Source organism: Candoia aspera, chromosome 4, assembly GCF_035149785.1.
Source record: "Candoia aspera isolate rCanAsp1 chromosome 4, rCanAsp1.hap2, whole genome shotgun sequence".
NCBI lineage: Eukaryota > Metazoa > Chordata > Lepidosauria > Squamata > Boidae > Candoia > Candoia aspera.
The window spans coordinates 116,964,451-116,977,907 of NC_086156.1; the positions used below are offsets into that span (position 1 = coordinate 116,964,451).

Consider the following 13,457-nt stretch of genomic DNA (forward strand, 5'->3'; position numbering starts at 1 on the left):
ATGCCAAGGGTTTTCTCCTAAGGAAATGAACCCTGTTTTAAGCAATGGGGCGTGACTTTCCTCTTAGAAGATATTTCAAGTCTGTATTTTACACTGACCTGTCCCTCCTGATGGTGACACGATTGGAGAATGCAAAACCTGTGTGTGGCTTTGCTGTTGTGCTGTTGCGTTTATTCTCCTGAAATCATGAGCCCTTTCGTTCTGCAGTCATTTGGACGAGGCTGACATTTATTGCAATCAATCTGCGGGCAGGAGGGGGTCACCAAAGTCAAGATGGTGGTCGCCAGTGTGCAATAACTTCAATCTCCAAGTTGCCACCATCATCTGGAATTTTTTTGACCCCGTGGGAGCCCCCGATTGCAAACGTGATATTTACAACCAGCCACAGTGAGCGTGCATGGTTTGAATGGCACGTGCCCCAAAAATTCAGTTTCTCCTTCACACCCATGCTGAATGCTTCCTGCATGCACTTATATTTCTTCTGGTTTAGAAAAAAAAAGCAACACTATATTTTGTATTTTATCTGTATCTAGTAAAGTCTTTAAGAGGGACGCGGTGGCACTGCGGGTTAAACCGCTGAGCTGTCGATCGGAAGGTCGGCGGTTCGAAACCGCGCGGCGGGGTGAGCTCCCGTTGCTCGTCCCAGCTTCTGCACACCAAGCAGTTCGAAAACATGCAAATGTGAGTAGATTAATTGGTACCGCTTCGGCGGGAAGGTAATGGCGTTCCGTGAGTCATGCTGGCCACATGACCCGGAAGTGTCCTATGGACAACGCCGGCTCCAAGGCTTTGAAACGGAGATGAGCACCGCCCCCTAGAGTCGGACACGACTGGACTTTACGTCAAGGGAAACCTTTACCTTTACCTAGTAAAGTCTTTATTAGGCTGACCATATCTCCTTGAGACAAAAATGGGACATTGGGATGGCAAAACGGGACCGGGTTAAAACGGGACACTGGGATGGCTGAATGGGGCAGGGCTGGGCGATGGGCTGGATTAGCAGGCAGGAACTTCCCTGGTTTTCTCGGGCTGGGAATCTTCAGATTCCTTCGTTTGCGAGAGGCAAGGCTGGGCTGCAATCAGTTGTCCCCGACAAGCCATTCCTCCTCTGGCCGTGCTTTTGCGTTCTTTTCTTCCCGCCATTTCAAGGCAGGAGCCGATCGGCTTGCCCTCTGATCACCGCCTATCAGCCAATCCTGTTTCCTTCTTTTTAGGTTTCCTGCCAGGTTGAGCTCTGTGGCTTTTTCCCCATTTCTGCTGAGCTCCCCCTCCTTCCACTCAAAGTCAGACTGCATTCTGACAGGTTCGCGGGAACTGTCAAATTTTTAAGTAAGGTTTTTAAGAAAACGGGACAAAATGGACATTTATATTAAAACAACGGGACTGTCTGGAAATGTTAAAAAAACAGGACTGTCCCATTCAAAACGGGACGCATGGTCAGCCTAGTCTTTATCTTTCCTTCCTTCCTTCCTTCCTTCCTTCCTTCCTTCCTTCCTTCCTGTTTGTTTCCCTGCCTATAAAATGAGGCAGAGCAATGGTGGGAGGTGGACTGATCTGTCTCGCTTTCCTAGCGCACCTGCGGCTTTTCCATTCCATTCTCCTCCCCTCACCAGACATCCGATAATTATGGGAAACACAATGCACAAGATATAATGTCTGGTTTTGTCATTCTTGATCTTACCTGCCTGCTGGTTAATCTGCCTTGTAATGAACAAGGAAGCGGATCTGCATGGATGGGGTCTTTCCCCATTGGCACTGAATCCCTGGCACCCTCTTTTGTCTTTCTGCCCCATGGCATTGCCTGCCTCTTGCATCACATACTATATAAATCGAATGAATGAATGAATGTTCCCAGCCCAGGAATAAGACAGGTTTAAGTTGTCTTTAGATGCCCCAGTCTTAAAGCAGTATTTCCCTCCTTACTCGGAAGGAAGGAAGGAAGGAAGGAAGGAAGGAAGGAAGGAAGGAAGGAAGGAAGGAAGGAAGGAAGGAAGGAAGGAAGGAAGGAAGGAAGGAAAATTAACTCACACTTTTGCCTCCTGTGCAAACACAATGCCCAATCTGTAACTGACCCGGTCAAAGCATACTGTGTGAACTCACCCACTGGTATGTGAAAATCCTGCACTGAAGGAGTTAAAAGTTCAGTCACAATTCCTGTGAATGATCCTCAAGTGTCACAATCATAGCTGACTTGCTCTTTCCTTTGTTGTGTTCTGTCTTCCTGAGTGGTGTGTGGTCAGCGTGCATTTGTGTAGATATGTTGTTGTTTGTTCGTTCAGTCGCCTCCGACTCTTCGTGACTCCATGGACCAGCCCAGGCCAGAGCTTCCTGTCGGCTGTCAACACCCCCAGCTCCCCCAGGGACGAGTCCGTCACCTCCAGAATATCATCCGTCCATCTTGCCCTTGGTCGGCCCCTCTTCCTTTTGCCCTCCACTCTCCCTAGCATCAGCACCTTCTCCAGGGTGTCCTGTCTTCTCATTGTGTGGCCAAAGTATTTCAGTTTTGCCTTTAATATCGTTCCCTCAAGTGAGCAGTCTGGCGTTATTTCCTGGAGGATGGACTGGTTTGATCTTCTGGCAGTCCAAGGCACTCTCAGAATTTTCCTCCAACACCACAGTTCAAAAGCATCGATCTTCCTTCGCTCAGCCTTCCTTATGGTCCAGCTCTCGCAGCCATATCTTACTACGGGGAACACCATTGCTTTAACTATGCGGGCCTTTGTTGTCAGTGTGATGTCTCTGCTCTTAACTATTTTATCGAGATTTGTCATTGCTCTTCTCCCAAGGATTAAGCGTCTTCTGATTTCCTGACTGCAGTCAGCATCCGCAGTAATCTTCGCACCTAGGAATACAAAGTCTTTCACTGCTTCTACATTTTCTTCCTCTATTTGCCAGTTATCAATCAAGCTGGTTGCCATCATCTTGGTTTTTTTGAGGTTTAGCTGCAAGCCAGCTTTTGCACTTTCTTCTTTCACCTTCATCACAAGGCTCCTCAGTTCCTCTTCGCTTTCAGCCATCAAAGTGGTATCATCTGCATATCTGAGATTGTTAATGTTTCTTCCAGAGATTTTAACTCCAGCCTTGGATTCCTCAAGGCCAGCTTGTCGCATGATGTGTTCTGCGTACAAGTTGAATAGGCAGGGTGAGAGGATACAGCCCTGCCGTACTCCTTTCCCAATCTTAAACCAGTCCGTTGTTCCGTGGTCTGTTCTTACTGTTGCTACTTGGTCGTTATACAGATTCTTCAGGAGGCAGACAAGATGACTTGGTATCCCCATACCACTAAGAACTTGCCACAATTTGTTATGGTCCACACAGTCAAAGGCTTTAGAATAGTCAATAAAACAGAAATGGTGTTTTTCTGAAACTCCCTGGCTTTTTCCATTATCCATAGGATATTGGCAATTTGGTCCCTAGTTCCTCTGCCTTTTCTAAACCCAGCTTGCACATCTGGCAATTCTCGCTCCATGAATTGCTGAAGTCTACCTTGCAGGATCTTGAGCATTACCTTACTGGCATGTGAAATGAGTGCCACTGTTCGATAATTTGAACATTCTTTGGTGTTTCCCTTTTTTGGTATGGGGATATAAGTTGATTTTTTCCAATCTGATGGCCATTCCTGTGTTTGCCAGATTTGCTGGCATATGGCATGCATCGCCTTGACAGCATCATCTTGCGAGATTACACTGTACATTACACCAATGATCCTCTACCTTCAACCCTCCATTGGCTTTTCACCCAGGATCTTTAGCCTGTCAACTGCAGAGGTAAATCAGGATTTAGACCACCAGCATTGTTTAATTTTTTGGTGCACCAGATTACAAGATGTGGAAGTTTCACATTCCCAGGTAAGCATTATTTTAAAGTCAGCTTGCAGGTGGGAGTTTGGTAATCACTTCATCTTGCCCAAGTGCAAATTCTAGATTATTCTTATTAATTTTTTAAAGTTTTGGATGTGGAAGATCGAGAGAAATATTTGCATAAGAAAATGGCACAACAATACTGTTTTTGTGTGGATTTTAGAGCAATCCTGCCAAATATTCCGAGGCTGCTATATGAAAGAATTCTGATTATACTTCGTTCTAACAATGCTGAGTAACTTTTCCTTGCGTAATTTACCAGCACGGTTCAAAGATTTCTAGGCCAGTTTAATCTATGATAGAAGGTTCCCGGGGATCAATTTTTGTTCTTCTTTTTAAAATGAAACAGGATCTTGACTTGCAAAGAAGCTAAAATCACTTGCTTATTGCACATTCTGGACAATTTCCTCCTGAAGGGAGTGGAAACGGCTCAACACAATTGTAAACGGCTTGGATGAGGGGTTAGAAAATGCAGTTATGAAATATGGGGATGATGTAAAATTGGGGGACAGCAAATATCTAAGAGGAGAGTATCAAGATTTAGCAGGATTTGCGCAAACCAGCGCAAAGGGCAGAAACCAGCAGGGGCTGGTGCAAAGTGCTGCGCTGGGGAAGTGAATATCAAAAGGAAAGGGAGGGGGGTCCCCAGGGGGCAGCACTGCGTGTGCAAAGGACCTGGGTGTCTTGGTAGATCACAAGTTGCACTAACAGTGTGATGCAGTGCAAAACAGGGTGAAGCATCAGCCCACCCTCTGGTAAACCATCCAATTCTGGCATGTTTAGTTCTGGATTAAGGTAGCATCTCACACAGAGCTGGCTTGTCAGCTGGGGGTCTGGCTGGATTCACAGCTCCTGCTCGAAGAGTAGGTGGCCGCCGTGGCCAGGAGGGCCTTCACAATTGCGTGGGCCAATTACGAACTTCTGGAAAGGGAGGCTTTGCTCACAAATGTGCGCACTTCAGTCGCCTCTAGGTTGGACCACGGCAGCACACTCCACATGGGGTTGCCCTTGGAAGCTACAGCTGGTCCAGAATCCAGCAGCTGGAGGAGCTATGGAAGGGCCTCAACACGCCCAGATCATACCTCTTTTGAGCTGGTTGGCTTCTGGGTGCAGTTAAGATGCTGGGGGTCACCTTTAAAGCCCTTTGGGGTTCAGAGCTCGGCTATCTGCAGGCCCGCCTTCCCCCAGACCTTCTCTTCTGCCTGCCTGGTAAGACCTAGCAACACCGCCCTCCTGGCTAAGATAGGACCTTTGGTTGACGGCCATCAGTGTTGACCCGATGCCAACCTGAAATGGAGAGAAGGATGGAAAAGCAGGTGGTTTATTGGGAAAAAGAAAACTGATCCCTGGGAAATGCAAGGTGTGGTTGTCCCTTGTCTGACCCATCACCATGTTCCACCTGCCCTACATCTCGCCATCGCCAAGGCAACCTCCTCCACCTAACTTCCAGGGCTCTTCTTTGACAGAGCAAGCTCAAGGCCTTTTTGGCAGCATCAGAAAACGGCACACGGCTGGTTTGCAGGAGAAAACGCAGAGACAAAGAAGGGAATCATGTAGCAGAAAGCTGCTGAGGCAGCAGCCAGGACAGGAAGTGAAACAGGATGTTGGAAGATGCAGAAGGTGGACTCTGAAGAACCTTGGGAGGAAGTCATTTGACCTCTCAGTTGCTTCCAATTTCTTCTTTCTCAGAAACCTGAAAATAGCCACGCTAAGGAGGCAGGCATCCAAGGATGCTACAGCCTTCCTCTTTTCAACCCAATACAGTCTGTTCCAAGCTGGTGACCTCAGGAGATGGGGTGTCCATGCGTGTGTGTGTGTGCGCGCGTGTGCAGGGAAAAAAAATTGAAACGGTGACCACACCCCTAAAATCAAAGCCATTCCCCCTTTTTTGGTGGGTTGTGTCCCTGTTTGGATTGTAAGAACCCTGTTTGCTGGGAATCAGGCCAAGGATTCAGTCAATCCAGCTCATCAGCTTGGGAAAAGCTGAGCTGACTCTGTGAAATCAGGAGGAAAAAAATTACAGGTACTCCTCGACTTATGACCACTCCTTTAGCGACTGTTCGAAGTTACGGCGATGCTGAAAAAAATGACTTATGACTGGTCCTAGCACTTACAACTGTCTCAACATCCCTGCGGTCATGTGATCAAAATTCAGGCACTTGGCAATGGGCATTATTTACAACGGTTGCGGTGTCCCGGGGTCACGCGATTGCCATTTGCAACCTTCCCAGCCAGCTTCCCACAAGCAAAGTCAATGGAGGAAGCCGGATTTGCTTAATGACCACTGCAAAAAAGGTTCTAAAACTGAGCATGACTCACTTAACTCCCTCGCTTAGTGACAGAGATTCCGGTCCCAATTGTGGTCGTAAGTGAAGGACTACCTGTAATCATGATCCGCAGAGGATCTGTGTTGCAGCAACAGCAAACAATCTGCCTTCAGATCAGACACGCAACACATCTTAAGCTTTAGAAACCTGGTAGGCCTGTTAGCAGGGCCTGTTTCATAAAACAAAACCAGATCTCGGGCGACAAGGCGCTGGACGTGAGAATGTGTGGACGGCTGAAGGCAAATGGAGGAGTCAAGGCATTTGAAAGAGGGTGCAGAGAGAGAGAGAGAGAAGGATGACCAACGAGCCCTTTTTCACACGCAGGGCGGAAGGAATCTGTGGAATTCACTGCCACAGGATGCAGTGGTTTGCTGGTGGGGCCAGAGAACAGGCGGAGTGGGGAAAGCATCTACCCCTGTGGGGGGATGCAGATCCCCAAGTGGTTCATTCCAGCCCCCTCCTCCATACTGGCTTCGCTTTTCAATAGCATTTATTGCCACCGCCTCTGCTTGGTTCCAGGCTGAAAAGGTGGCAGTGGTCCTGCTTTAATCTGGAGCTACATCTGGATGCTCACCTGTTTTGGCATCCTTGGAGACAGGCCTTGCCAAGATTCACCAGGAACGCTCCACAAGGCTTTAAAAAGTTAGATGGGACTTTCTTAACCTGATGCACTCAAACGGTTAGATTCCGACCACCTACAATCCACAGCCAGCCTGGCCTTTCACCATGCTGCCCGGAGGCGGGGTGAAGCTGTAGTCCAGTGTCATGAGTGAGGATGGTGAGCGGGGGGCTCCCACCCAGACTGTTAAGCGCATGCGTAGCACTGAGGAACTGTTCAGCCATTCAAAGAGACACAGATCGGGACCGCCTTAACCTTTGGGGTTTATATGGCTGGGGTTTTCCCACGCTTCTTCAGTTTGTTAGGATTCCTGTTATGTACAAGCAATAAAACATTAGAGACCGGTTCCTTGTCTCAGCGTGTTTCCTGGCAGTTAGGACATCCAGCATGTTCAGACAGTGGATGTCTCCAACTTCGTAGAAGATAGACGGGTCTGTCCACAAGCTACGGCATGCTAGCCACAATGACCCTCTGCGTTCAGGAGCACTCTGTCTGAATATAGGCAAATACAGTGTGATGACTGGAACACCTTCCCCTTAAATCCGGCTCATAAGCATTTACTTAGAATTCTCTTGAGTGATGCAAAGCATTCAGTACAGAGGAAAAAGTTGCAAATGGAAAATCCCGCGCTTTTACCCCGTTAAACGTCTTCAGTGGATTCAAATCCGCCCCCACTCCCCTTCTCAGGTATGCACCCCTCCCTCTCGTGCCAGTTAGTGTAAGAATCTGCAGCTGTGTCTCGTGGCTCCTCACAAACGACCTTGGCCCTGCAAGATAGTCCAAACAGTACGATTTCACACTCCGACGATGTTCCCCCTCCCGTGCCTTTGACTCGCAGACAGGTACACCTGTTAACTGGAAGATCTGACCCAGGAGCACGGTGTACAGGAGGAGGAGAAGGGTGCTGACACAACCAGGTTTCCCGGAAGCTTTCAGCAGGGGCTGAATTATTCAAGTCTTTGGCTTCACCCCACAAAGATCTAGCACCTTCTCGTGAACAGAAGGGTGTTGCCCAAGAGGATCTTGTCTCTTCCCTGCAGATACATACCATTGGGAAGGGCTGTACTTTTCTAACCAGTGTCAGGGAGGAACTAGATTGTGGGAAGAAGCCACAGCCGGAAGAGATGGTTCAACTGATAGCATCTTCCAGTTGCAGCCTGCATTGCATTCCTCTGAACCTGCGTTTGGGTATGGAGACAGGAGATTGGTTTAAGCTCAATGCACACACAACCAGCAGACCAGACGTGGCTAAAAGGGCTGGCTAAAAGTGGCCCAGCGTTATCTGGGGAACCCATGTCTTAGCACGAAATGAAAACCGGGCCATCACAATAGCCATACGATGGTTTATACCAGTGGTTCTCAACCCTGACAACTTTAAGATGTGTGGATTTCAACTCCCAGAATTCCCCAGCCAGCTGTTGCATTGCTGCCGCCATCGTGACTTTTTTGACCCCCTCCCAGCCCACACCCCTGCAACATCCCCAGATAAGCCGATGAAGCAGGTTCTTGCATCATGACATCATGTGATTTGCATTCTTGCAACAGGCGTCATGAAGAAATCCTCCCATTCTGTTGAAATTGTCATTTTGACATCACCATGGCTTAGGGTCAAAAGCTGCTGATTCTCCTCCGGTCCCATCTGGTTGATTTACTGCCTCTCTCCTCCTCTGCAACCATCTGCTGCTTCCTAGGGTTCAGTCCAACCTTCACCCACAGGGCCCTTGAAATCATAGGATCCATGAGTGGGAAGGAACCCTTGAGGCCATCCAGCCCACCCCTTGCTCAGGGCAGGAACCCCTCTCAAAAGCAACCTGACAAAAGGGCTCTCCAGCCTCTGCCTGAATGCCTCCGGCAAAGGGGAGACCGTCGCTTCCCCCGTCCCTTGCTTCCACGCTCCAGCCGGTCTTACTCCCAGGAAGCGCTCCCTACCATTCCTTGGGGATCAGCCTTCCTGCAACTTCAGTCCACTCTTCTGCATCTTGCCCCCTGGACCGGTCTCTGACCTCCTTGGTATTTCAGGGGAGTGTCCTGTTCCCACATCCCCAACCTCCAGAGCTAAATAGTCCAGTTCTTTCAATTTCTCTTTGCAGGGTTAAGGTTCCAGCCCTTGATTCCAAACCTGGTCCAGATTCTCATTCTTATATTTCTTATCCTTATATTTTTATAAATAACCCAAGGTGGCAAACATACCCAATATTCCCTCCTCCTCCTCTTTTCCCCACAACAACAACCCTGTGAGGTGGGTTGGGCTGAGAGAGAGGGACTGGCCCAAGGTCACCCAGCTGGCCTTCATGCCTAAGGTGCGACTAGAACTCACCGCCTCCTGGTTTCTGAGCCAGCCCTTTAACTACCATATATACAAAACTGGCTGTCATCAAACTGGTTCTTTACAAAGGTGCCTGGGCCTGGACATAGGACTTGAAGTGGCTCTGACCAGGACAGAATAAAGTAGAAAAATGACCTCCCGTGATTTGGATCCTTTGTCGATGCAGCCTAAAATCATATTTCCTGTTTTTGCTGCCCTATCACACTGCTGGCTCATATTCATTTTGCAGTCAATACTACTTCAAGACCTTGTAAACAAGCAACATTGTCAAGGTGTATCTTTCTCACCCTGTACCTGTGCATTTGTTTGTTGTTTCCCGAATGAAATGTGCACATTTATATTACATGTCACTGTTATTCTCAGCCCAATTTTCCAATCTATTAAGATAGTTTTGAATTTTATTTCTCTATTAAGCTTTCTACCCAATTTTGTGTCATCTGTAAATGTGATACACCTTCCCTCCACATCTTCATTTGAGTCATAAATGAAAATATGAAAGAATGGAGGACCTAGCACCGTTCCTTATGGCACCCCACTCAAACTTGAGGAAAAGCCATGGACAAGCACTTTTTGAATATGATTTTGAGCCAACTACATGTTTACTTAATTGACACACCATCAGCAGATCACAGGTCCTTTGTCAAATGCTTTGCTAAATCCAAGATATATTATGTCTACCACATTCCCACAATCTATTAAAGAATTTACCCTGTCAAAACATGAGATAGTCTGGAAAGACACCTGGCTTGTACAAGCCATACCCAACTGCTAGTCTCCTGCAGCAAGAAAACAGCTGGTAAATTAAGGCAGAAATTTTTGTGGAAGCCACTGGTTGCATGAAGATACCAGCACACATACTACCCCAAAACGGCTTGAGTGGGTTGTGAACTGCTAGATCACAAGGCAATGCAATGCAAAGCATAGATGCAGACAAACAGCGTGATCCAGGCCACAACAGATAAAACTGAACCTCAAAACAAGAGGAAAACTTCAAAGAGAGATTAGAGAAAACTGAGTTACAGATCATCAAGAAGTTAAAGTCTTTCCTGTCACTTGGTTATATTTACCCTACAGTAAAATGCCTGTTATCAGAAACAACAGCTTTCTGGCTACCAGGTTCTTACCACAGTGGCCCTACTCTGTATTTTCTGCTTAGGAATTCCAATTTCAACTACCCTCCAAAAAGGTATGCCATAAACACAGCACTCTTGGCAGGCCTGAATCGTAGGCCAACTCCTACGATTCAGAAACTCTACTTATGTTGATGGAGCCTAAGATGGTGTTTGCCTTTTCTGCAGCCACACCACGCTGCTGGCTCATATTCAGTTTACAGCAACTATGGTCCCAAGCCATAGTACCATCCTCTGTCTTGATGTTTATTTCCCAAAGCAGAGGTTCTTACCTGCCTTCTGGGGTGTCTGCAGGTTCTGGTAAAAAAAGTCAAGATGGCAGCCACGACGGTGCATTTTAATTTTTTTATCAGACCCTGTGGTCACCCTTGCCCCCCTTTCAGATGCCAACGGGCTCTTTCTTCCTTTGAAGAGATACAGTTTCATCAAATGGCATCCTGCAACTACCTTCAGAGGGCTTCTTTCACCTTGGACCCACGCTGAAGTCCTTCCGCCCCACCGCTTCTTCTGCTGTTGGAGTCCTGGGTCACCCAGAAGACAGGCCACCTCCAACGGAGTGGTGTGTGTGTGTGTGTGGGTGGAGTGTAAAAGTAAAATCTCCTGTTAACCCAGCGAGACTCAAATCCGACCCCGGCTGGCGCTTAACAGGTCGGCTCTGGAGGGGAGACCACGAGGAAGCTCCAGGGCTCAGAAAGTCTTCGGGGAGGAAAGCTGCCGTCCTTTCCGCTCCGGAGTCGAGGGGCTCCGGAAGGTCCGCAGGCGGCGGCGCCCTCCCTCCCTGCCTCCCTCCCTCCCTCCCTCCCTCGCGCCCTGGACTTTCCGCCCGTCCGGCCGCCGGAGCCCGTCGCGCTGCCGGGTCGCGCTCCCCGAGGCGCGGCTGCTCAGAGCCGCGCGAAGGGACCCGCGGGTCGGCCGGCCGGCCGGCGCGGCGCGGCGGGGCAGGCGGGGGCGGGGCGGGGTGGGGCGGGGTGGGGCGGGGCGGGGCCGCCGCGCCCTTCCCAGGTGGAGCGCCCGGCCAGCTGCTCGCCGGCGCAGAGGCGGCCGGGCAGGTGGCAGCGGCCGCGGACTGGGCGCCTCTCCTGCCCGCCTTCGGGACCCTCCCGCCGCGGCGCCTCGTGCTGGCAGCGGGCGGCGGCGGGTGAGCGGCTCCCGGGCGGCGCCGGGCCCGGGCCCTGGGCTCCCGAGGGTGGGCGCGGCGGGAGGCGGGGAGTCCTCCGGCGGGCTCCCCCTTTCCTCGCCGGTGGCGTCGCCGCCTCCGCCCAAGCGCAGCCCTGGGCGGGATCGCGCCCGGCGGGGAGAGGGGTTGGGAGGGGCCCTGCGCGTTGCGGCGGGGCCCGGTGGGTGCCAGAGTTGGCGCTTGCAAGCTTGCAGGGGGCGCCGCCTTGGAGAAGGGCCGAGGAGCAATACCCTGCTCCCCCGTGGGCGGCAGGGCCGATGTAGGGGCCCCTGGGCTGCCCGGGAGCCCAGAGAAGCTCCTGCGCAGAACGACAGACGGGCCCTGGCCCTGTTTTCCTTCCCCTCCAGGCGTAACCGTCTCCGCGGGTTGGCCGCGCCTTCAGCTTGTTGAAAGGAACCGGGAGACGATCGGCTAGATCTGCAGCACCTCCGGGCAGGCCTGGAGAGCCAGCCGGGAACCCTGCAAGGTAAGGGCCAGCGTGTGCTCTGCAGAGAGAAGCCGCGCGCCGTTGCAGGAGGGGCAGAAATTCAACAGGGACAGCTAATCGTTATCACCATCGTCATCTTTATTACTTCGGGTGCCCCAGCAGTGACAGGAACGGAGCTTTGCAGTGCAGTCTTGTGGCTAAATATATTTGTGCCTTCAAGTCAGACTTGGCTCCACGGACAAGTCTATGCAGTTTTCTTGGCAGCCTTTTTCAGAAGTGGCTGAGAAGAGGGACTGCCACCAAGCCACCCAGCTGGCTCCTGTGCCCAAGGCAGGCCTGGCTCTCAAGATTCCCCCCTCCCAGCCCAGCCCCTTAATCAGACTGGCTCTCTGTGCCTGTATATGCCCAAGTCAATAAGTTCCTTGAAAGTGAAATTAGATTTGCAGAATTGCAGTGAAACAGGGTTGACTGGATCACTATCTGCCTCTCCGTAAATGTCCAGACTTGTCTGTACTTGGAGACTCAGAGGATCAAACCTGGTTAGCACTGGATGGGAGATGACCAAGAAAGCTAGTATTGGATGTCAAGGAAAAAAGTGAAAGCGCTTTTGCAATTTCAACATGAGCATTTAAAGTTGGAAAAAAATTCTCTCTGGGACGTTTTTGTCCATCTAGGAAGGCCGGATCCCTACTGAGTTTCCCTGAATCCTTCTTTGCCCAAAGAGTCCAGAAATGCAGTTCAAAGTGCTCCAGAAGTTGCAGGGGCCTTGGATGGTTCTCAGTGGGGCCCACCGAGTTTTCGGCAAGATGCCAGCCAGAGGTAAGGCATCTTATTCTTGGCAAGAAATCAAACAGCCTAAAGGAGCAATGTTCTTCATCAATTCCTGTACCATGCTTGAATTTTCACTTACAGTGCATATCCTCTTGGGTGAGTCATTTTTCTAATGTGACAGGCAAACATCCAACAGGGGAAATCCTATTTTTCTCCATGCTGGGAAAAAGCCAGATCTGTGGAATTTCAGGCTGCTGATGCAGGTAGTCCTCACTTAACGACCACAGTTGGGACCAGGATTTCGGTTGCTAAGCAAAGCAGTCATTAAGCAAATCTGACCCAATTTTATGGCCTTTTTTTGTGGCAGTTGTTAAACAAAACTCCACAGGTGTTAAGCAAACCATGTGTTTGTTAAGCAAATCACGCAATTCCCTATTGATTTTGCTTGCCAGAAGCTGGCTGGGAAGGTTAAAAATGGAGATAACATGACTACAGGAGATTGCAACGATCATAAATGTGAACCAGTTGCCAAGCACTCAAATCGTGATCACAGGACCTCAGGGACGCTGCAACGGTCATAAGTGTGAGGACTGGTCTTAAGTCGGTTTTCCCAGCACTGTTGTAAGTCAGAACTGTCACTAAATGAATGGTTGTTAAACGAGGACTACCTGTAGCTTGGAATCTCTCCGGGCTGTTATCTCTCATAGTCTTAACTCAAACACAAGAACTTCTCCCCTGAAGTTCTTTCAGTAATGATTTATGATGTTTAAACAAACCAAATGCGGGCTGTTCAGATAGATTAATGGGCCAGTCTTACTAG

At 49.7% G+C, this 13,457-nt stretch overlaps 1 protein-coding gene across 2 annotated transcripts in view; it reads left to right on the top strand.

The window, feature by feature from the left end:
* Window positions 1-3,715: 3,715 nt before the first annotated feature.
* LOC134495962 (polyunsaturated fatty acid lipoxygenase ALOX15B-like) overlaps window positions 3,716-13,457 on the top strand; it is a 32,408-nt gene continuing 22,666 nt past the window's right edge. Inside the window, exons 1-2 of one of the 2 annotated variants that reach the window (XM_063301668.1) lie at window positions 3,716-3,848; window positions 12,541-12,685. In XM_063301668.1, the coding sequence (XP_063157738.1) occupies window positions 12,598-12,685 (88 nt within the window). In that variant the 5' untranslated portion in view covers window positions 3,716-3,848; window positions 12,541-12,597. Of the gene's footprint in view, window positions 3,849-12,500; window positions 12,686-13,457 lie in introns of those variants that run through there. The other variant, XM_063301667.1, reaches the window with a different exon arrangement.